General features: G+C 39.3%; 1 protein-coding gene across 1 annotated transcript in view; it reads left to right on the top strand.

Moving 5' to 3' along the window:
- The window catches only part of cps1 (carbamoyl-phosphate synthase 1, mitochondrial), a 54,344-nt gene that overhangs the window by 9,679 nt on the left and 20,109 nt on the right, over nucleotides 1-24,556 (top strand). Inside the window, exons 11-27 of the mRNA XM_028590737.1 lie at nucleotides 128-205; nucleotides 1,874-1,972; nucleotides 2,379-2,474; nucleotides 2,969-3,158; nucleotides 3,789-3,946; nucleotides 4,087-4,215; nucleotides 5,840-5,984; nucleotides 6,752-6,962; nucleotides 7,219-7,417; nucleotides 7,521-7,697; nucleotides 9,215-9,333; nucleotides 14,643-14,784; nucleotides 15,665-15,730; nucleotides 15,985-16,048; nucleotides 16,200-16,381; nucleotides 18,254-18,448; nucleotides 21,670-21,737. Of these exons, the coding sequence (XP_028446538.1) occupies nucleotides 128-205; nucleotides 1,874-1,972; nucleotides 2,379-2,474; nucleotides 2,969-3,158; nucleotides 3,789-3,946; nucleotides 4,087-4,215; nucleotides 5,840-5,984; nucleotides 6,752-6,962; nucleotides 7,219-7,417; nucleotides 7,521-7,697; nucleotides 9,215-9,333; nucleotides 14,643-14,784; nucleotides 15,665-15,730; nucleotides 15,985-16,048; nucleotides 16,200-16,381; nucleotides 18,254-18,448; nucleotides 21,670-21,737 (2,318 nt within the window). The remainder of the gene's footprint in view (nucleotides 1-127; nucleotides 206-1,873; nucleotides 1,973-2,378; nucleotides 2,475-2,968; nucleotides 3,159-3,788; nucleotides 3,947-4,086; nucleotides 4,216-5,839; nucleotides 5,985-6,751; nucleotides 6,963-7,218; nucleotides 7,418-7,520; nucleotides 7,698-9,214; nucleotides 9,334-14,642; nucleotides 14,785-15,664; nucleotides 15,731-15,984; nucleotides 16,049-16,199; nucleotides 16,382-18,253; nucleotides 18,449-21,669; nucleotides 21,738-24,556) is intronic.

Below are 24,556 nucleotides of genomic sequence, written 5' to 3'. Positions count from 1 at the left end.
GATTTCACCCATGGAATTTATGGAATTTTTTTATATTTTATTTCCTAATGGGTTTTGGATAAAAGCACCAGTTTCTCTTACAGACTAAATGTAGTCAAGCAAATAAATAACTCTTCATATTTTCCAGGGCATCATGCACAACACAAAGCCTGTATTTACGGCCCAGTTTCACCCGGAGGCTAAAGGCGGTCCCACCGACACAGAGGTAATTAAAGACTTTGATAGCGCTGCATAAATTACCTGAATTCTATACTAAAGTCAAGTTAAAGGTATCTTCACAGGATGGTACTTAAGTAAAAGTCTTCCATTAAATTATTTAAATTTACGCAGCAACAATGAGGTGGCTAGGGAAAGTCATTGTCTATATGTATATTGTATGGAATGTAAACCAGACATAGTGGTAAAAACAATAGAATATATATAAGCAGTTACAACATCACTGGCAATGAAGGTGTGATCATCTGTGGTGCCTGATGTTTGACTGCACCAGAGCCACAGGTGCTTGTCCCTTTCCCTACAATAAAGCATTGATGATTCTGTGCTTCAGTTCTTGTCTCCCACATGACAGGCAAGGACTGTAGTTCAAGGGTCAAACAGTGTTGTAACCTCCTGTCATATTAAGGAAGAATAATAAGACCTGTCTCCTCTATCAGAACATGCAGTTGACAGCTCTGCTGGAGAATTCTTGCCTTTCTCTTGGGTTTGACTTTCAGGGGCAAAAGAATAAAAAAAAATCATTCACTGTGCCCATGACAAATATTGCGTGTCTCTGCCTGTCAGAAACACTTTTTTTTTAATCTTAATCGCAATATCAACGACATATCGCAAAAGAAACTATCTATCTAAATATCAGTTAGAAAACTGCACTTTAAAATATAACATTCATTCTTTTTTAGCCTTTTACATTCAATTCAATGTGCAATTTGTTCAATAAAAGAATGTTGGAAATGATTTTCTTTCATTTTTTAAATTCAACAAGCAGTTTGTTGTATTTTAGCAAAATACTGAACGCAGCAGAAATGCAGAACTGAGTACAGTTTAATATCGGTTTATTTATTGCAAGTGATATCGTTATTGCAATATGCAAACATTTTATCGCATTTTGCCCATTTCTTTCATATCGTCCAGTCCTTATATATCTCGTGCATCTACTTTTCTAAAAGTGAAACCTTTACTTAAAAAAAAGAAAAAAAAGGCAGTCCCAGTACATTTAGGTATAAAATATGTGGTAATTGAGAATTTTATATATAGGACTAAAATCTTACTCTTAATTTAACTTAATTAAATATGTTCCTGGGGTGAGTTCTACCTTACTCAGTGGAGTGTGCCAACCCATGTAGAGTCCTTTGCAGTGGCCCAGGTTCAAATCCGACCTGCGGCTCTTTGCTGCGTGTCATCCCCTCTCTCTCCACTTTCCTCTCTGTCTGTTCTATCTAATAAAGACCCCCCAAAACAAAAAGTAAATAAATCTTGAAATATGTTCCAGATTAGAACTATTCAAGTAATTTATAAATAACAAAAAAGTACAAACAATATGTATTTTTGTTTCTTTATATTAATTCTAAATAATGAAATTAATAAGATATTGATTATATTGTGTTCTTTTTCTGTACATTTAAATGATCAGATTTCAGAATTCTTGTAGGACAAAAGCAGTCTTATCTGAAAGTTTCCTAAAAGTGTCATGGTTTTTGCTCTGGATTCCATTGCATACCTAAAAACCTTGTACCCTTAGGCCGAGCTTGGTCTTTATATCAACCAACAGGGTGTTTTGGCTACATGAATGAGTGGAAAACGTCAGATCAATGTAGGGTATGAGGCTAACTTAGGCTCCTCGTAATACTATTATTGTCATTTTTATTTGTGTCTACAGTTTCTCTTTGATGCCTTTATGTCCCTGATCAAGAAAGGAAAAGATGCCAATATAGTTTCAGTGATGCCTAAGAAACCACAGATTCCTCCCAGAGCCCAGGTAAAGTATGTCACAAAGGTTTAGCAGGTTCATGTATGCCTTTATAAAAACAGCATATGGTTTCAAAGTGTGTTCAGGACTAACTTTTGAGGGTGTAAAAGGTTAACAGAGAGAGAGGGTCACAAGAAATAACATATTTTATAAGTTGGGAAGCAGACTGCATAACATGTAATCATTGTAATGATTTATGTGGAAAAATGACATTTGAAAAAAACAGGAAGGAATACTTGAACTGTAAGTAACTGAAATGCTGTTCATTAGTTATGTGTCAAGGAGTTTGACATTAGGGTTACCATGTTTAAGACAATTCATGTATTTGCAAATGGAGCTCAATGCTGTTGCCGTTAGTAATTATCACATGCTGTTAATGACTGCATGTGTTGCCTGTCTATTTGTGTAAATGCAGGTGTCGAAGGTGCTCATACTGGGTTCTGGTGGTCTGTCTATTGGTCAGGCTGGAGAGTTTGACTACTCTGGATCACAGGCCATCAAGGCCATGAAGGTAGGAGATTGTGTGTTAATGTCTTGCCGAAAAGTTCCCAAAACTGTTACTTTACTATTTGTTTGAGTAACAATTACTAAAAATGACAGTACCCGGCTGTTTTAGAAAATGAATGGATGAATAAATAAATAAATATGCCCTATTAAATGCATTCTGAAATAAATAAATGAGGCAATAGATATATAAATAAATATAAATTAATCAATTTAGTTAAATAAATAGGTTTTACTTTTATTTATTTCAGTGGCTCAGTGTCACTGCTTACTGGGACACTTGAATAGAGCAGAGCCATCGTTAATGTTATTAATAACACCTGTGCTTTATTTACTCTGACAAGACAAAATTTCTACTGTGAAAGTCTATTGTCAAAAGATGTATTCCAACCAACAGAAATACGTGTTCGGCTGAATAAACGTGACACTCAAGAGTAATTATCATACCCTGGTTTTCTTTTTAAATAAATAATAATTAACCTTGCGGACATGTTGTTATAGGAGGAAAACCTGAAGACGGTGCTCATGAACCCAAATATAGCCTCTGTTCAGACCAATGAAGTGGGAACCAAGCAGGCCGATTCGGTCTACTTCCTGCCTGTCACGCCACAATTTGTAACTGAAGTCATCAAGACCGAGCGTCCAGATGGCATCCTGCTCTCCATGGGCGGACAGACTGCACTCAACTGCGGTGAGATGTGTGCAACTGTTTGCGTCAGTGTCCTGTGGAGTTCGGTGCAAGGCACTTGCACTGACAATAGTGGCATAATGCAATGCTCAGTGAGACCTTTTACACTTTTCGACCAACTTGCGTGTCTGGATGAGTTTTTATTTTTAATTTAATTTTTTTTATACTACCCAATCTGACACGTTTCAGGAGTAATGCGACCCGAAATTGGGGAGAATTGATCACACTAATAGAGTATAGCAGCACTTTCTATCGTCAAAAATTGCAGATAAAGAATTGTAAACCAAATACTACATGACAGAAAATGGATTAGGAGTTATGTGACCCGGAATTGGGGAGAATTTAACAAAATTCGCAGCCAAGATGACATATTTTACTGCCGTTAGCATGTAGTTTCATGGGCTATTAATGGGATAATATTAACACTGCAGTAGCTTAAAAAAAAAGCCGGCTTGGAGTTGTGTACCACTTAGCAGAGAGTGGAAAAAACTGTTGAAACTGGAGCGTTAAGAACATTTAACATTAAAAAATCCGACATTATAACATTGTAGATATGACAGGAAATACGGAAAAGCATAATATGTCCACTTTAACCATGCATCTGTGTGGATTGGTATGTTGTGTGGTGTTCAGGAGTTGAATTATTCCAGAGTGGTGTCCTGGAGCAGTATGGAGTGAAGGTCCTGGGAACCCCAGTTGAATCCATCATGGCCACAGAGGACAGACAGCTTTTTGCTGACAAACTGAATGAGATCAATGAGAAGATTGCACCCAGTTTCGCTGTGAAGTCGGTAAGGATCCAATAACAAGAAGAAATATCTTCCGCTTTCTGTACATTTTGTAAGACAAATGGTATATACAGTGTAGATCAATTCTGTATTTAAGTATTGAGCGGGGAAAATGCAGTATAATATTTGTGTGTATCTTTGAGGTATCTGATGCCTTGAAAGCGGCAGAGCAGATTGGCTACCCTGTGATGTTGCGATCTGCCTATGCCCTTGGAGGACTGGGGTCTGGTCTGTGTGCCAACAAAGAAAAGCTGGAGGAAACTGCACACAAGGTCAGAATAAACTGTGCAGTGTAGGGATGGTGGAGGCATCTGGGCAAAATTATTTGTTATTCTTTGTAATTTCTTCTCTTTACATATGATTGATCGTGCAGATCAAATCAGCAATTGAAGCATTCTACTCAGACTGTTACTGACAAACTTTCTTAGTTTCATACTTTTACCCGTGTTTACAACATTAACCTGCACAAAGATGAAAGCTTTAAAATAGTTTAGATATGTTTTTTTGGTGCTCTGCTAAGAAGGGAATAGCTTGCTGTTGCTTAGCAACATTCTTTTTGTGCTTGTCTGGTATCCAGCACTATGTCTGACAGCTGAATTGATTATAATTTGTGATCACAGGCTGCAAAATGAATAGTGTGTGTCAGACTTTATTAGATTGATGCATACTGTTCTATGACATTCTGTATGTCCTGCTTTCCTCGTCTTGCATTTAGAATTATTTCTTTTTTGTTTTACTTGGAAGTTTCAATGGCAAATGTTTCTTAGCCAGTTATGCTCAGCGGATGTTGCACTTTTTCGTGCTAGGTACAGAGCAAATATCTAGTTCACAAGGTCTTTGTCTAATCTTTGACAAAGATATAAAATGAAAATCCAAACCCAAGGTAAATACTTATTCCTTTGACCCTATGTCCTCAGCATAATCAAAAAGAGTATAATTCTTTCATATCTATTGCATGTGTACCAATACAAACTGTTAGTACATGTCCTTGTAACAGGTTAGCACATTACGGTCCAAGCACTTCAAGTTTCAACAAATGAAAAAGATATGTGTTGTTACCTACCTTCATGTTTTTATACCATTTGCACACATTTTTCTACATTGTACTGTAGGTAAAATTATATGAATGGTAGTTGCAATCATGTATAACAAAGCACATTTATTTTAATTTATCTAGAAAGTAACTTTTTATCTTGTGCTTTAGAACTTACAAAATGTATAGGGGAGTTGGCACGATAACACCCATAACACAATAACACTCATGCAATTTAATGCAATCCAATACAGTGATAAAATAAATACTACAGTATATGTAACTATGTGGTTGAGTTTTTGATGAGTCTGAGAGATGTTTGTTCCAACTTTGCTATAATTCATGGTGTGTGGGTGTAGTGAATTGCATTATATATGTTAAGTTTGTTAAAGTAATTTTTTTCTTAGTTGTTTGTACATTGTACACAGCCATCTGTTTGACTGTGCACATATGAAAAAAACTTCCTTTGATGACCCTTTGGGTTTACATTAAGGTTCATGAAGGAGTTATGCCACATACGGTATCCTTCACTGGAAAGAAAATAAGTAAAAAAATAAATAATTCGGGCATTGTGTTTATTATGTTAAACCATTAGAGAAAATAGTTAATTAATGTACATAAACTTAGACAATGGCTCAAGATCAGCCAATGAGGGGGGATGTGTGTGTTAACATGCAATGTTTACATTACATCCATATAGTTTTTATTGCAGTTTTTTAATGATTAAGCATGGGTAATAAGTAGATAGTAAGCAAGTGTGCAACATTACTGCGTCGAGCTATTGTATTGACTTATATTGTGCAAGTCTTCATGTTATTGTGTTTACCAGCTGTGTAAAGGATTCTGTGCATATTGTACTGCAGGCTCTGGCTATGAGCAGTCAGATTCTGGTGGAAAAGTCTTTGATGGGCTGGAAGGAGGTGGAATATGAGGTGGTAAGAGACGTGGCTGACAACTGCGTCACCGTCTGCAACATGGAGAACTTCGACCCACTTGGCATTCACACAGGTACTAAAACATGCACGACATACTGATGTGTTCGTCTTCAGACTGCCATGCTATTTATTGTAGTATTATTTATTTGTTGTCCTCAAAAAACATTCTGCTTCAGGGTGAGCGCAACTTCTTTTTGAGGGCAAGTTGTTCACTCAAGACATAAGATGTTTCTGACAGCTGTTGTCCTTGTGTTATATCTTTGTCTTGTTACTGTAGTTCAAGAAAAGCATTGAGATTCAATATTTGGGTTGAAAACTTTAGCCTTTGGGTTCATTTTAGTTCTCATAGCCAAAGTCCAGAACTTGTACAGACTGAGACACTTGACATGTACATAGACTGTGCCCCAGAGCTTCTCCTGTATAGCAATAGATGAAAACTTTCCATACATTGTTTTAAACAGATTATAGTACCAGTTGTAAAATTATTTTGCTATGCAGATATTTGTCGCTAATTTCAAAAAACTTTACAGTTACTATAGAGAATTCTAATTTAGACGATACAAGCTTTGATCTTTTGGTAAATAAAGTGATGTACAGTATATTCTTAAATGTTCTAAAAAAACAGTAAACTGCACAAACAAACATTTACAACCAAAAGTGGAGATGTACAGTATGGGGTTATGCTGCTTTACATGGGATTTTTGCTGCTCCCTGTTTTAAATTCAAATGAGAAACAGGCTTTTGTTGCTTTATGTGATGTTTACACTCATTAACCAAAACCAAGTTCAGAGACTGTTAATACTGTTTTAAAGCCTTTAAATCATTCCTCTTCTTCATCAGGTGACTCCATAGTGGTGGCACCAAGCCAGACATTGTCCAACGAGGAGTACCACATGCTCCGTGAGACGGCCATCAAAGTGGTTCGTCACCTTGGCATTATAGGCGAATGCAACATCCAGTATGCCCTACACCCGTCATCCCTGGAGTACTGCATCATTGAGGTTAACGCCCGGCTCTCCAGAAGCTCCGCTCTGGCATCCAAAGCCACTGGGTGAGAGAATACATGTGTACAAACAGAAGGCGTCCACTGCTAGGAGGCTGGTACAACATGTTGGACAATATCAAAACATTAAACATAGCTACAGTAAACCTCAAAAATATATTTTCCGCTTTTCAGTAGGACAAAGGATAGGAGTCAATATCTCAGGATCACTACAGTGCTATGATCATGCTTATGTTTATTTGGTGCAGCGACTTCAACCACTAGTTGATTTGAGTCTCCCTGTCCCTTGGTTTATGTCTCACAGGTATCCATTGGCTTTTGTTGCTGCTAAGCTGGCTTTGGGTATCCCACTACCAGAGATCAAGAACGCTGTATCGGAGAAGACCACAGCCTGCTTTGAACCCAGTCTAGACTACATAGTCACTAAGATCCCCCGCTGGGACCTGGACCGCTTTCAGGGCATGTCCCATGAAATAGGCAGTGCCATGAAGAGTGTCGGAGAGGTGGGGGAGGATCCACGGATAAACACTCGCTCATAAGCTTGCTTATTCACTATACTCGCACACCAATATTATTCTGTCATGCATCTCCCTCTTCTGGATTCAGGTGATGGCAGTTGGCCGGACCTTTGAAGAGAGTGTGCAGAAGGCCCTGAGGATGTGTCATCCATCAGTGGATGGCTTCGTGCCCCGTCTGCCACTCAAGAAAGCCTGGGCCGACACCCAGGACCTGGAGCAGGAGCTGGCTGTGCCCTCCATTACCCGCATATTCTCCCTAGCCAAGGTACACTAATCTTTTATAGCGTAAATAATGAATGACACTGACAACAGTTTTCTCCTTAAAATCTCATTTGAAGTGAAATTATGGAAAAACATGAAATGCAAAATGTATCCATGGCCTACTTGCATGTGTAGTTGTGAATGCCTTATTGTGTGGAAAGGCTTGGTTTTAAACATTTTTTTTAGATTAATAACTTTAAAACTTAAAAAAAACAAAACAAAAGTGGTTTAAAAGTTCGATAATCAAACGTGGGGGAGGATGATTCCAAATCTGAAAGATGTTTTTGCTAAATCTGCTTTTGTGCTTTCCCAATACAGTGCTGTTAGCCTTTTATTTCCCTCACAGAATCCGATGAAGGTGAAACAGCGCTTTCACAAGCACATCTAGACACAGGGTCAAGCTCCATCATTCAAGCACCGAGACGTTGCATGAACTATTGCAAGGTCAAAAACATCTGCAGGTCCAGCAATTCAACATGCTTTTATCACCAGCTGAAAGAGGAGCAGAATGAGGTCACCTCAGTGTCAAAACCTCCAACTGTGTGAGCTTGGTGTCCCGACGCTGGAGATATATTTGTCCCCTTGAATATGGAGTGAGATCATTGGAAATGGCGACAGCATTAGGGATTAATGACCCACATCTTATCTCCAAGCAATCCAACACCAGCTATAATGCCTTAAAGTGGTCAGCACAGTCACTGTTACTCTCAGCTAACCTCCCTGTTGCCCTCCAGTTTGATTTTGAAACCTACAGGTCTTAGGGCCAGACAATTTGTGACAATATTTCATTGTCGTGGTGGGGGAAAAAATTAAGACCGCCAAGGCTATAAGACCTACCACCTACCCTCCTAAACAGTTATCTTAATACATAAACTGTAAGTAGTAAAGATAGAAGACACTGCAGGAAAATAAATTAGAAGTAATTCTCTGTTGCTGATATTTTAATTCTCAGGTTTTGCAGCTCAGGCATCATCAACACATTTAAAAATACCAAAACATTAGCATGGCCCTTAAACATTTGTTACATATTTTCAGCATATATTTCACATTGCATCTGAATTTGCTTCTGAAATCACATAAGACACAGCTTGATCAAAAGCCCCTTATTTACAGGGCAAGGTAGGTTTCACTGCAAGTTTAAAGACAGCTGAGCAAAATCCTCCCACGCTAACCTGGAATGATTCCTCTCAGCTATCTAATATTAAAATGATAAAACATATTTACAAGCTGTTGTCAGGACAGAACCTCTGTCATATAACAGGTTAATGACAGACTGGCTTGATATCAGATTTTTCATAAAAGGCCAATATTGGCAAAGTAATATATTTTTCCTATATAGTCCTTGAAAAAGTAATGGATAAAAACATATTATTTACAGTGACTGCTCTGACACCGTTCCTGTGTACTGTGAAACCGATTGGATGTCAGCTCTCAGAATGCTCCCATAAGGGGCATGAATACTGAATTTGATAATAAATGATAAATGTAATGCTGAGTATGTTTCGTGTCTCAATCTTTAAGGCCCTCCACAGTGGTATGAGTGTTGATCAGATCCACCAGCTCACGTTCATAGACAAGTGGTTCCTCCACAAACTCAACAGGATAACACAGCTGGAGCAGCACCTGGCAAACTACAACAGGTAACTTTTTGTCACTTTAATATTTCTGTTATGTGCTAGTCGATTTATGTGCTGTTGCGTTAAGAATTTTTAGCCCGTGGTTTAATAGTAATAATATAAATGGCGTTGAACTTGTGACATCCTCAAGAACTAGACTAAAAGTTGCATTCGTTATAGGATATCTGTCTGACTCCCTCTCTTTGATGGTTGAAAGGATCTAGTCAAGTGGAACTATATTCTCCAAAATACAGTACATCCACCTGTCTATCCATCCATAAAGTTGCAGTCTTTATGCACCACAGGCAGACTCTCACACTATTATCATTTTATGGAATATATTGTAATTTCCTTTCCTATTTCGCAAGCTGGCTCAGTCACTGTCAGTCTCACCTCTTTGCCATATATGTTCATCTCCTGGTTTATTATTTTAGGGCTGCATCTAACGATTCTTATAATGATCAATTAATCTGCTGATTATTTTCTGGATTAATCGATGAATTGTTAGGTGTATAAAATGTCAGAAAATAGTGAAAAATGTCCATCCCAGTTTCCTAACGTCCAAGGTGATGTCTTTAAATGTCTTGTTTTGTCGGCCCAAAACCCAAAGATTTTCAGTTTAATATGATACAAAACAGAGAAAAGCAGGAAATGTCCATATTTGAGTCGTTGAAAACAAAATTTTACTTGAATGATTTGTCGATAATCTAAATAGTTGGCGATTGTTTTCCTATCGATTGACTAATCGATTACTCAACTAATCGTTAAAGCTCTAAATTATTTCTACCTTAGTCTTGACCCTTTGCTACAGAAGATTAATTAAATATTGTCCGACCATAACTGTAAAACCTGCAATTATATTATTTTTTGTTTCAAATTAGTAAATTCAGGTTCATTTCATCATTTTATTACTCCAGCTTTCAGAAGAAAATATCAAATTTGAAAATATTTTAGCACAGAATATGTCACAGCATGATCCTGACCAACTAATACAGCACACAATTATCCACTTAATGAATATTTCTATTACTTGCAAGTTATGCCCACCATAATTTCTAGTTCCTTCTAGAAATTATATTTTCTTCAAAAGGAAAATGTTGCTCCTCAAAAAATGAGAGGGACCTTAGTCTCTCCACGTCTCTCTTTCTCTCTTGTGGTTCGCCTCCTCTCAGCTGCCTCTCTTTCTCTCTCTGCCCTCGGGCTCTTACCTGGACAGCCGCTGTGAGTTTTCATGGCTCAGCTACAGGTTACCTGCTGCTTCCCTCTGACTCTGCTGTTTAATAATTAATGGCTGGCTGTCTGGTGGGCTCCTAGCGCAACACACTGACACATGGAAGGCTGTTGTAGTCTCCACTGCCTCTGGAGCAGTGGACACTGGGATGGGCACACAACAATAGGCTGCTGCCAGACTGATGGGAGAGTAGAGCTGAATACAGGTGGGCTTCAGGCTCTACTGGTCAGCAGACTCATTGTTTGTGTGCATACAAGTGTTGGATCTTCTATTGCTGTAGTTAGGACTGAAGGATATTTATTGATAGAGATGAAAAATATAAGTGAGGACATCTTATTTTTCTTCATTTGTACATGTAAGAGTTTAGCTCTTTGTAGAGCTAAGATTAGAAGTAAATAGGAACCAGTTCTTTTAAAAGAAGATGCTCACACTGATGTACTCTGTTTTCACCGAGTTGTCAAGTAGTTGTTTTTTAACCCCCTGAAGAGGTTGTCTGTGAACATTGTCTGTGGAATGTGCACCAAAGGGGCATGAAACATTTAATCTATGTTAAAGATTAAACTGGGGGGAAAATTGTGAAGAAATATCCATCAAGATGACTTTTTCAGAAGTCCAAAACCAATTCAATTCACAATGATAACATGACAAAGGAAAGCTGCAAATTCTCTTATTGCTGGAAGCAGAGGATGTTTTTTTGTTTTTTACTTGAAATAACTGAAACCGTATATTGGTTATCAAAATAGATACTACACCTATAATATTTATAATTATTTAATATTATTATCTGTACCATATTCCATGTTCTCCCTTGACATTTTCCTTTAAAATACAGTATGATCTATAGTATGGAACTCCTTTAGACATAAACACAAAAATCACATTGTGTGTGTGGGAGTGTGGAGAGTGTGTGGTCTCCCCTGTGCTTTCGGACCACAGTGGGAAATCTGTAGCAGGAAAAGTCAACCCTCTCCTTGATTTCCTGTTTATGGAGAAGGAGACCCAGGAAATGAATAGGGTGAAATGCAACGTTAACCAAGCCATGGTCGTGCAATGCGCGTCGCTGCATTGTTTTTGTCACACCACACATTATGTTAATGTGTTTTTCATGTTTGTGTGTGAGGGCGTATGTACATGTTCATGGCATGCAAAGGATTTTCTCTTCTTTGCTTTAAATTGCTCAAGAGAGGATAATTGTACATGAGACAACCAAGCGCTCAGATCAAATGTCTTTACTCCCTGTGATTCTGACTCGGCTGCTCTCCCCTTTCGTTGCTTCTTGGGTTTGCTATTTATCAGCCCGGCCATGTGCAGTGGGAGTTGAAACACACTTGACATTTCCAAATATTGTTACTCTACAAGGTCATAAATAATTCAGATAAGGAGGAGGGAGAGCAACCTGTGGTTTACTAGAAATAAGAATTCCTTAATTTTGTCTCTACCTAGGGTTAAAAATAAGAAATTTTGTCTCTATTTAAAGAAATATTGACAATATAGGAAGCAGGCTTGTTGCTGGTAATAAGAAGATCAATATCAATTTCATCATGCATTCATGTGTTTAGTTTAACTTTGCACACAAACAAAAAGCAAAAGGAGGCAGTTAGCCTAGCTCTGTCTAAAGAGCATTCCACCAACTCCACAGCGGGTCCTGTTTTAACATGTTCAGAAATAGAAAAACATTTAAATGCGGTTTTAATAAGCAGACATCATATGTACTGAAACTATTCTATGGCCAAATCAGTTTAGTAACTGCACCAACATCTCGCAGGTCCTGTCTTCACTGTAAAATTGCTGGCTTTTTCTTGGGTTTGCTATTTATCAGCCCGGCCATGTGCAGTGGGAGTTGAAACACACTTGACATTTCCAAATATTGTTACTCTACAAGGTCATAAATAATTCAGATAAGGAGGAGGGAGAGCAACCTGTGGTTTACTAGAAATAAGAATTCCTTAATTTTGTCTCTACCTAGGGTTAAAGAAATATTGTGACAATATAGGAAGCAGGCTTGTTGCTGGTAATAAGAAGATCAATATCAATTTCATCATGCATTCATGTGTTTAGTTTAACTTTGCACACAAACAAAAAGCAAAAGGAGGCAGTTAGCCTAGCTCTGTCTAAAGAGCATTCCACCAACTCCACAGCGGGTCCTGTTTTAACATGTTCAGAAATAGAAAAACATTTAAATGCGGTTTTAATAAGCAGACATCATATGTACTGAAACTATTCTATGGCCAAATCAGTTTAGTAACTGCACCAACATCTCGCAGGTCCTGTCTTCACTGTAAAATTGCTGGCTTTTCACACTTTTCTTACTTTGAGCAAAACCCAGCTGACTTTTGGATGTTTTGTGGGTTAGCTTTTTAGAAAACATGATACAACATGTACAACATGTCCACTCATGGTTGCAGCTAGTTATTTCACCCTACCTCCCGTCTTTTGTGCTCAACTAGGATAAACATTTCCTGGACAAATCGTAATACTCAACGCACTGCGATTTACTTTATCAGTCCTTTGATCTCACTCCTTTAAAAACAGCAAACAAACATTTTGCCACAAATGTAACCAACTTATTTGTTTAATAATCTACTCACTCTGTTGTTCCGTTCTGAATTGTCAGAACTATTTTTCTTTTCAGCAGATATGCACTGCCAGTACAGTGAATTGTTGCCAAGTGCAAGCTACTGCATGTTGTTGATTAGTCATCAGTAAAAAGGTAAAATGGAGAAAACAGACATAAGAGTGTCCTGTCAACAGATAAGAAAAGGGAAGCTCTCACAGAAGCTTTCTTCTATTCTAGTTCCTTAAACTACATCACATACATTTTTCTAAATTGATTGATTAATTGAATGAACAACTTCATTTTTTATCGGAGATTAAAACCTGAATAATGACTTTAGAAAGAAATAAGTTGATTTAAGCATTTTTAAAATTCTCTCCTCGTTCTCACTGTCCTCTTGGGCTTATCTCAGAATATACTTCTGTATGAGGCGCCCTGTTAGCTCACCTGGTTGAGCGTGTGCCCCATATACAAAGGCTCAGTCCTTACCGCAGCGGTCGCAGGTTCGATTTCAACCAGTGGCCCTTTGCTGCATGTCATTCCCCCTCTGTCCCTGCTTTCCTGTCTTCAGCTGTTCAGTCAATTAAAGGCCTAAAATGCAACAACAATATAACATAGAATATACTTCTGTAAACTACACTTTACAGTTAGATAAAAAGGTACCGACAAGATGTGTCTGTAAGTATTAGATTATATATATATACTGATACATGTAAAACCAGTAAAGTACATGAAAATGCACCAGGTCTTGAAGTTAAGTTGGAAGCAAATTCATATTTGAATGGTCCAGTTAAAAATCCCCTCTTGATACCTGACTGTATTCCGCCAACATTTTTCTGTTCAATCTTACAGCTGGCATTGAAGGTGTATTGATTAAAGCAGGGTTTTAAATGGCTGCACTTGCCAACCGAGTGCTTTGGCACCTTGGTGCCTTGCTTGTCGATGCGTTATTGATCACGTAAAGGTGGGCAGTTCCCTGCTCTCCACTTTGCTGGGTAGGGGAGCCAGTCATGACACACATGCTGGAATGACCCTCTTAGTTCAGTGAACTTGAAGGTAAACCGATATGAGAGGGTCCACAGACAGAAAGCATTCAATAATAAACTCACCTGTCCGCCTTTTCATCTACTAATGCTCCTCACTATAACATTCATGTCAGGGATATTGTGCATTACATTTTTAAGCTTAATAGGGGATTGACAGGCTCTGGTAACCTCTAGTGTGCAGATGAGTGTAGTAGCAGAATGAATCAAACCGTATCTTGCACTTTTCATAAAGGGAGATTTGGTTATGACAAGAGCATGGTTGTTTCAATGCAAAATAGTGTGATGTTTTTGGCAATGATCCTGATGCCTAAATTTAGTCCTTTTTAGAAAAGTAATTTAAAAAAAACATCTGATTGAACCCCACTGAAAAACCTAACTTTTCACTTAATACATTAAAATTCAATCAATTTTAAACTGCGGGCACAGTATAGTTCTGAAAGCTGTATAATAACCATAGTGAATCAGCTGTCTAATAACCATGACTTACTGTCTTTTTCTACAGTGGCACAATACCGAAGGGGCTGCTGCTGAAGGCCAAGCAGGACGGCTTCTCAGACCGGCAGGTTGGTCAGATACTGGGCTCCAGTGAGCGAGCAGCCAGAGAGCTGAGGCTCACTCACGGCATCAAACCCTGGGTCAAACAGGTGAGCATCACTGGGCTGCTTCTTGGAGCTTCCAGCGTAGGTCAGATAGACTGAGATAATTTACTTTGCCTGATCAATAAACACACACACACACACACACACACACACACACACACACACACACACACACACACACACACACACACACACAGCTGTCCTTTGGCCACAACTGTAAATGAGGGGAAAATAAAAATATGTAAGGGGTGCATAAAGGTTAAAGCTATCATCGACTTTCTTTCCACTTCACACAGTATTGACATGTTTTGTCCGTTCCTAAGTCACGTGTCAAAATGTGCAAAACGCAGAGGAAATAATATTAACAATCTATCAGTACTGCCATTCAGTACAATGAACAATGTAGATCTGTGTATTATATATAGACATGTTTAGATCATTAACTTAAATGATAACATTTTCATTATTGTATCTCTTTATTTTTATCCACAATTCAATGATTGACATAACTTCATGCTTCAGAACTATTTTATTTTAATAGTTCTTGGATATGTTTGTCCTTTAATTAAAGTTAGTAATACCCCAATGGAATAATATGCATCACAAGTAATAGTCCATAGCCATTTTAAACATTTACTTAACTAAATGTACAGAGTTTGTGGCTAAGGGTACAAAAAGTATTGAAAGTAAATGCACCGTAATGTAAAGCGTTGGTGTACAAACCATTACAAATGAGCATTGTCGTCTAGCGGCAAGAAGGTCCTGGGTCTGGGATGACTGGGATCTTTCTGTGTAGAGTTTGTATGTGATCGAAATATTACTGTAAACATGTTCATTACTTTGTAGGGGTCTGACATGAGTACATTTTAATTTTTTTTACATTTGACCCAATTTAACTTCCATTTTCTCTGATTGCTCATCTCAGATTGACACCTTGGCAGCAGAGTATCCAGCCATGACCAACTACCTGTATTGTACCTATCATGGCCAGGTATGTTGGCTCTGCTAACTGAAAAAAAAAACAATTATTGTACCATTATGTATGTATTCAATCCAATCGTTGTCTAACAGAAATTACAATTATTATAACAACAATTACGACATTTTAATTTGCTCTGATCTAAAAAATAAATAAATAAAAATAATAATATTAATTGTAAGATGGGTGTTTTTGCTGTGCTATGGAATTATTGATATACACAAGAGTGCACCATCAACAATGTTTTTTCTCAACTGATCCATCAGGAGAATGATCTGGACTTTGAAGACCAGGGAATTATGGTTCTTGGTTGTGGGCCCTACCACATTGGTGAGCTCAACAATAAGCTTTCCTATTATTTTCTTGCTGTTCAAATACAAGTTTTGCTAATTATATCAGTATGCAGTTGTCAATTTGTTTAAGCTGAATTTGTGAACTTCTGTTTATGGCCTGCACATTTATCAACTGTTTGATCCACCAGGGAGCAGTGTTGAGTTTGACTGGTGTGCAGTGTCCAGCATCAGAGCTTTGAGACAGATGGGCAAGAAGACCGTGGTGGTCAACCACAACCCTGAGACCGTCAGCACTGACTTTGACGAGTGTGACCGCCTTTACTTTGAGGAGTTGACCCTGGAGCGCATCTTGGACATCACCCAACAGGAGGTTAGGACACACATGCAAACATGCCATTTATTATTTAACAAAATCCTTACAAAATATACCAATGACCTAAATACCTCTTCATTTTCATCAAAACCAGTTATGTATTGGTAGATGATAGAACTGAAACCCAAAACACTACAACTACCATTGATGTACCACTGATATTATTAATGTTCTACACTCACTTACAGTATCCTGTTCTGGATTGCTGGGCCTATCCCAGCATGCATTGGGAGAGAGGTAGGGCACTTGGACAGGTCAGCAATCTATCAAAGGGTTACATCAGTGCCAATAACTACTTATATATTCATGTGTATTGAGTTGCATCTGGTTGAAATATTGCATTAAAATCAGTTCAAGGCTTTCCCTAGGCAGAGTAGTATTGATCAATTACACAGTACATATATAATAAATAAAATCAATCATGTCAACGTGTTCAGAGGTAGGAAACACTACTATAATTTGCACAATATTACTGGCAAATAGATTATTGGTCTAAGATTGGCACACAGCATGCACATAATTTCTCTAACTGAAGCATCCTGATTTGTTTGACATGACTGTACTGCTCAAGAATAATTATTCAATAGAAAAAGTAGAAATAAAACATTAGCGATATGACTGACTTATAATCAAGTGCCCACAGAGCAGCTGTCCATAGTGCTGTAAAAAAAAAGTATTCCCTGCTCAGAGTGGCATGGATGAAACCTTACCAATATTTTTCCACAACCTCTATGTTGATTCATATTTAAATATAAACTCATAGCGTGCAGCTTTTTCTGCATTATCCTCCAGGATCGTCTTGCCATTGAAAGCAGACAAACAAAACCCCCCTCTCTCTGTCTAACAGAAACTGGAAACAGAAACATAACTTATTATGCCGCTCAGTAGGACTAAGATTTAAGAGCTTAGGTTTCTTTAGTTACAGATGTGTGGGTTTTTATGGTTTTTCAAGGTTTGCTGACCTCTCCATAACACTCATAGTAAATGTGGCTGTGCTTGCTAAATAGTTTTTTGTTAAATATATTCTCAGGTGGTGATTTTATCACAGTTAGTATCCAAGATTCTGACGTATATTATCTAAGTCTGCTAGTAGCATACAAAAACATTATAATACTGCATCTCAATACACAATTATCCCATCTGAAATTAATGATAATGCCAGTGCAAGCTCAAATTTCTAACAAAATTACTAATTCTAGTGATTTAAGTTACATGAAACTTGACATTTCGCTACCATGATTTACATAACAATACTTGTGTGTGTGTATACAGTATATATTATGTATATAATGATACATAATTCGTGTGTGTGTGTGTGTGTGTGTGTGTGTGTGTGTGTGTGTGTGTGTGTGTGTGTGTGTGTGTGTGTGTGTGTGTGTGTGTGTGTGTGTGTGTGTGTGTGTGTGTGTGTGTGTGTGTGTGTGTGTGTGTGTGTGTGATAATTACGGCATTAGAGCACGGAGATAAACCCCTGACAAGAGCAGGAAAGCAGGTCCATGAATAATGAAGTGATACAACCTGGCATTGCCATGGAAACCACATCACCCCTGAATTAGATAGACAGGGAAAGGGGCTGCATGCTGTTATTAAAAGAAACACACACACACAGCCCCTTGTGATAACTTGCCATAACTCGTGGCACGACCGAGATCAACTGTTTTTGTTTGTCTCGTATTTTCGTATTTATGTGATCAGTGGCCAGAATAATTGGAAGCAGCCACAGGTTTCAGACGGGTAATCCTGGTTGATAGGCCTGTGGCAGGAGGTCTCCCCTTCTACTGTCCTTTTCTCCTTATCCCTATTCTTGTTTTCTACATGTTGTTCTATTTATCTCACAAATTCTTCTTTTTTTCATCCTCTTCTCTCCAGGGTTGCTCTGGCAGCATTGTGTCAGTCGGAGGCCAGATCCCCAACAACCTGGCTGTCCCGTTGCACCTCAGTGGGGTGAAGATTCTGGGGACGAGCCCCCTGCAGATTGACCGTGCTGAGGAACGCTCAGTCTTCTCCAGTATACTAGATGACCTCAAGGTGGCCCAAGCCCCATGGAGGGCCCTCAGTTCCCTGGTGAGAGGAAACGCATAAATAATGGGTAGTAGGGGTGTTTATGATATACAGTATTGAAGCATGATATTTTGTGATATGCATTGTGATAATATACTAAGAAGCTCTTTTCAAATTGCCTCCTTACAAGGTATGTAAAAGTTTTGGAGTTTTTGTGACAGTTTTTTTAAGTGTTATATTATTACTTTTGCTCTAAGATAATACTCCAGTTAGCTAAGTCTAGTTGATTTGACTGCTCATGTTTTTTTGCAGGCCGTCTTTTGTCAAGAATTTCTAAAAAGAGGATTTCCCAGAGTGACTTTATCAGGGTTTCCACCAGAAAATGAGTTAGGCGATAAGCTCAGGGTGTTTGGAAAATGTTAGTTCAGTTTGCTTTTAAAAGTAGGTATGTAGGTAATTTTTATTTTTGTTTGAGCGGGCTTTGGTTGCGTGCAGTTAAACAGTTTGTGTGGAGAGGATAAGCGGCGGAATGCATTGTCCGAAATGCAATTTCAGAACCCGTTGGCTATCGTCTGATGATGATTTAGCTTTTTTGTTTTTGTTGAAATTTATCTGCATTCATATGGAGATATCCGTTTATAGAAATTAGCCAAAATGCCATCTGGACCTAAAACGCCTACAAAAAGTATTGACTCTAACTGTCAGCAATGACCGTCGCACAGAAAAGGAAGTCTCTCCCAGAGGCTTAATCTTCATCAGACCGATAGCCAATGGGTTCTGAGATTGCACCTTTCCGTACAGACAAACTTGTCTCATTATTGGCCGAATTTACTTCGTCTAGAGGGCATTGTGCCCCACGACTTACTGTCTTGTTACGCATTTTTCTCATGTTTGGCCCCCTCTTCAACTAGCTCGCGGCTACATCAGAATGAAGCACTGGCAAGCCCCTCTGTGGAACACGTGGAGCACTGAAATTTGTCTGCAATCAGCGCTGAAATATTTCTCTTCCATTACCGATGCTCATGTATTCAGTTACCACTGAGGAGCGATTAGCCGTTGCACACAGACAAAGTTCTGTGTCTCTCCAGAGTCTAACTACATAGTCTATTTCCCTGCCTATCTTGAAGAAATGGTTTGTTTTTATAGGGCTGGAATAACTCCGGTAGAGCCGTGGGGAGATGGTTCTTGCGTCTCTGGGAAGCTATTTTGTGTTTTTTAATGGTATTCTACCTGGCAAAAAAGAGGCTAAACCTGCAGAGAGATGGAGAGGAGAGAGAGCGATGATGATGACACACAGCCTCTCTCTTTTCTGCTAGACTCCTTCCACGATTCATTCTCTTTCTTCTCTCATTCCTCATGTAAACTGAATGCAAGAAAAGAAAATCAAAAGGGAGATAAATTAAAGCTCCACTTTAGGACTGTTGGAGCACTTATACTTTCCATTTTACTCTTGATTAATCCTTTTCTTGGCAAACATGGGTGAAAACCTTTCATTCTTGAAGCCTTTTAAATTGTGTCAAATGATGCTTGCTATATGAGAGGGTTTGTTACAAAGACAAGCGCAAACACACACCCTTGATTTGATATTGATTGTATGTTTTCTGTCTCAAGTGGCTCTAATCATACAGCGTTCAAACATTATATGAATTCCTTATAATAATACACGGAGTTGCATAAAGATAAATACAAAATAAAGCTCAGGTTAAACACTGATGATGGGTGATATGTGATGGAGCTTTCCAGGTCAGGGATCAACCAAATTGGTGTTCACCTTTTAAAGCCATTCTTTACTATTATTTTACAAAATGCTTTTTTTGTTGAACTATTGTCTGTTTTCTTTTGATTTTGTGTTTGTTAAAATTGTCTGCCTCAAAATAAATGTACCTCAGTAAATGTAAGTCATGAAGCAATCAAATGTTTTTACATTTCATACCTCCCCATTTCTTCCAACAGTCAAAACCTTTTCAATATTTGTCCTGCATTTGCCTCAATTTTAACCACATTTTACTACTTGTTTATTTAAACTAATAACTGAAAAATCTTCAAAACGGTTTAATTCTAAGAGCTTAATGCCACTTCATCAGAAGTTAAAGGGGTGATGGAATGCAAACCCGAGTTTACCTTGTCATAGTTGAATAACGACAGTTTGGTGGGTAAAATGGGCATATAGAGAACCTCAAAGTCCCATTGACACCTCTTTCCTATGCAAATCTCACAATTTGAAACTGAATCTGATAACGGGCAAATCCCAACGAAGCTCATAGTTGACGTCAACTCGGTGGCTGTACCTTATTTGGCTCTGGTCTGTACCTTTGTCACACCCCAAAATTTACATACAGACCACTGGTCTGGGACCAGCTGGTGTTCTGAATGTAGGTTGAGTAGATCTCAGACACTAGTTTAGCTGCGCGCTGCTCTGTGTACTTCCACGGGAATTACAAAGAAGAACGTTTGGAAGTTTTTCAAGGATATTGAAAATGAACCACGGCCGTCAATGCAGTGTTCCAGGCTGTACAGGGAATGCTGACACTTTTTTAACATTTCATCGCCGGTCGTGGTGCTCCAGGTAAGTTATAGTTGGTGGTTCAGTTACCCCAGAAAAGGTGACCGTGCGCTGGGTATAGAGCACTGTCCCAGTGAGTGCTGTTGGCCATGTTGCGTCTTTGCGCCTCAGCTTCGCTCGTTGTAAACCAACCAATCAGCGTGCAGCTAATCTAAATATTCATGAGCATACCATAAAAGGGAGAAAACCTCTCGTTTCATTCTAGGGCTATTTCACAGGGTTACATTAGGGCGCATAGAACAGCACCCAGGCCATTTTCAGCCCAACCAGTGTTACGTACCCTATTCGGAGACCTTAGAGAACAGTGTGAAATACCCTATATAATCATTCTATCACCCCTTTAACATATGTGTTAATAAGTGGCTCCAAGGTGTGACAGACCATTCTGGAGGATTTCTGGCATCACTATCAGGACATATTACAAGGCTTTGTTGAATGCTCACTTCTGATTAATTACTGCATTCTATGGAAGCAGTTTAGATCGTAGACTCCAGAGGACCACTTTTAAATCAATAAAATAATTTTTTAATCAATATTTTGTGTCAAATACTAATGGATTTATTTACTAGGGTGATTCAAGATCCCTCCACGATCACCCTGTCGGGGTTTCATTCGCAATAATGACCAGCTCGCTCTACATTATCATTCTTATCTTAGTCGATCAAAATGATACAGTAAATAAAGCTTACAACATCTGCTGTGCTTTTCTTTTCCTCCACAGGAAGACGCCTTTGCCTTCGCCAACCAAGTGGGCTATCCCTGTCTGCTGCGCCCCTCCTATGTTCTCAGGTAGGTTTCAACACACGTCAGCCAACATTCTCTGAAGTTGAAGTGGATAAGATTATCATATCAGCAGGCCCTTAATCAGGAATGTAGTGGCTGATTTGTCAAGACCTCAATCAATAACAAGCCCATTGTTTTGTCTAAAATTTGGTATATATTTTTTTTTTCCATGTGTTTAATTTCTAGCCAATAAAGTACATTAAGAAATAACAGGGAAGAAAACGGTTCAGTCCTGATTGGCTGAGGCATGAAATAAAAAAAACATTGACTTTCTAAATAACTAATTCACTTCTGATGATTAATGAACTTTACTCAAATTACATCTCCAATCTTGCAGTGAAATTTTTGTCCAGCAGATGTTGTGATGAGACCCTGTATTCATCAGGGCTTTGTCACTGAGCAGAAACTTGTGTATAAGGGAGCTTTGGACTTTTTATGGTTTTACATGCAAGCCGTTATGTATGTATGTATGTACTTATGTATGTATGTATGTATGTATGTATGTATTGTATGTATGGATGACGTATCCTTTGCCGGATACTGTTAATGAGGCAAATGAGCCTCGCCTCTCCTCTCCTGCGTAGGGTGAACTCCCTCTGATCTTTTCCCATCCCTAAAGCATTTTCACTCTTCCTTTTTGACATACTTGTTAATGGTTTTTAATGTTCTTCTCAGCCTCAGTACATATGCACAAACTCATACATTTCCACTCCAAACACTGTCTTCCTTGTCAGATTCATGCGTCATATTTCATAACGGTAAAATGCACACACACAGACACTAAAACTAAAAGTATTTTGCCCTAAAATATGTTCAAGGGAGAAAATCCATCATTCCTTTTGGTTAGGAAAATACTTTAAATATATTTTATATATATATATATATATATATATATATATATATATATAAATAAACATAAACAGTTTTCAGACTACTTCCTAGTTTTGCCATTTTATCTAAGTGACTTCTTTATAAGTAAAACATTTTCCAAAATGTTAATCCATAGCTTAAACTTTTAGAATGTGTCTAATTCCTTCACTGTTTATAGTCCTGAGTGAAATGCAAATGCTCAGTAGTTCTAAGGAATTATTTCTCCAAAAGGGGGGTCAAATTGTGCCAGGTGGACAGGCTGATTGGTGTGAGCATACCAGCACTAGGGAGGAGCTTGTGGTGGTTGTCAGCCCAACCACCTCAGCTCTGCCTGTGCCAAGGGTTCAAAGGGAGGCGAGCATAGGGCGTCCAGCACCAGGGTCAGGTCCCATGCAGGAGCCCTTGTGGCGCTCGTGGGACACAACCTCAGAGCCACTTATTTCCCCACAGTGTTACTGTCAACCGTAACATGCGGCGACAAAATGGCAGCTACATAGACTCTTAGGGTAGAGGGAGACTGGCCACCGTCCAGGAGGGTCTGCAGAAACTCAAGGATGGCAGGCACATAACAATGCACTGGGTCATAATTACGATCCGTACACCACTCAGAAAAAGAGTTTCCACCTGTTCCCGTACTGCAGATGGGTAGACAGTGCTCTGGCATTCAGGATAGTATTCCTGACAGGCTCTATGCAATCTGTCAACAGCAGGTTGGGCCAAACCCACAGCTGAAGGCGGCAGGGGTTGGGATACCAAATCCTACCCGCCGTCTGAGACAGGAGGTGCTTCCTGCCGGGGAGGCGCCAGGGCGTTTTGTAGCGGAGTCTGTGAAGCAAGGAGAACTAAGTCCTGGCTGGCCAGAAGGGGGCCACCAGAAGAAGCCTGGGGCCCTGATGAAACACTCTGATAAGCGTCGGCAAGATCAGAGGAAACTGTGGAAAGGCATAGAAAAGGCCCTCCAGCCATGCATGAGCCAGAGCATACTGGCCAAGTTCTATTCTTCTCCATCAAAGAAAACCATAGGTGGCAATGGGTCGACATCTCCAAGGCGAAAAGATCTATTTCCGCCCTGCCGAAGAGACCCCAGATCCTGTGTACCACATCTGGATGAAGCCGCCACTCGCCCGGTGGAGGCTCTGGACGAGAGAGGAAGTCCGCGACCTGGTTCCGCCCTCCTGGTAAAAACATTGCCCGTAGCTATAAATCGAGTAAAAGGAGAGACTTCATCTGGTCCAGCTCAGCGGTCAGCAGGTTTACCTTAGCAGAAAGCCCGCTAGACTTGGCCTTCTTCCTGGAAGGAGCACCCGCAGCCTCTGCGGTCCGACTCTTGGATAGGGTAGGTTGGGCTAGGGTCAACTGCTCTGAAAAAGACAAGTTAGAATGACCCCCCCAGGAGTTCCACCTTGGCCAGCTTAGCAGCCCTCACTGTGCAGGGCATGTAGCTGCAGTTCATGCAGGGGTCCTGCCTTAGATGTTCGACCCCAAGACAAAGGGGGCAGAGGTCGTGGGTGTCTTTGGGTTTAAGAGGAGCCTCAAACACTACAACTATGAGAGTCCATCAATAACGGTGAAGAAACTCTGCCACCGATTGATGGCCAAAGTCAGTCCGAGCGAGAGCGCTGCGATGACAGAAAAAAACTTAAACCAAAAAACACGTATAGTGCCGTATTTAACCTCTAACTTTAACTAGCAGATTAAAATAATAAACAGTACATGCAGTGAGAGGGAAGCGAGAACACTTTCTTCACTGGCACAGTAGCTGTCAATATCCGTCCCCACACTCTTGATAGCGACCCTCCAAGTTAGCCTGAGCGAGAGCACGGGCCGATGTACAACGGTACAGCGAGAGGGGAGCGAGGACACACCCTTCACCGACACAATATGTTACACTGGTGATTACGGTTACAGTAACTACCACCAAGCGAACACGCTCACGTTAGTATTTGAAGTTACAT

The sequence above is a fragment of the Perca flavescens genome, chromosome 11 (assembly GCF_004354835.1).
Source record: "Perca flavescens isolate YP-PL-M2 chromosome 11, PFLA_1.0, whole genome shotgun sequence".
In the NCBI taxonomy this organism is placed as follows: domain Eukaryota; kingdom Metazoa; phylum Chordata; class Actinopteri; order Perciformes; family Percidae; genus Perca; species Perca flavescens.
Note: the sequence above shows the minus strand (reverse complement) of the source record. Positions and strands in the feature narration are given on the sequence as shown.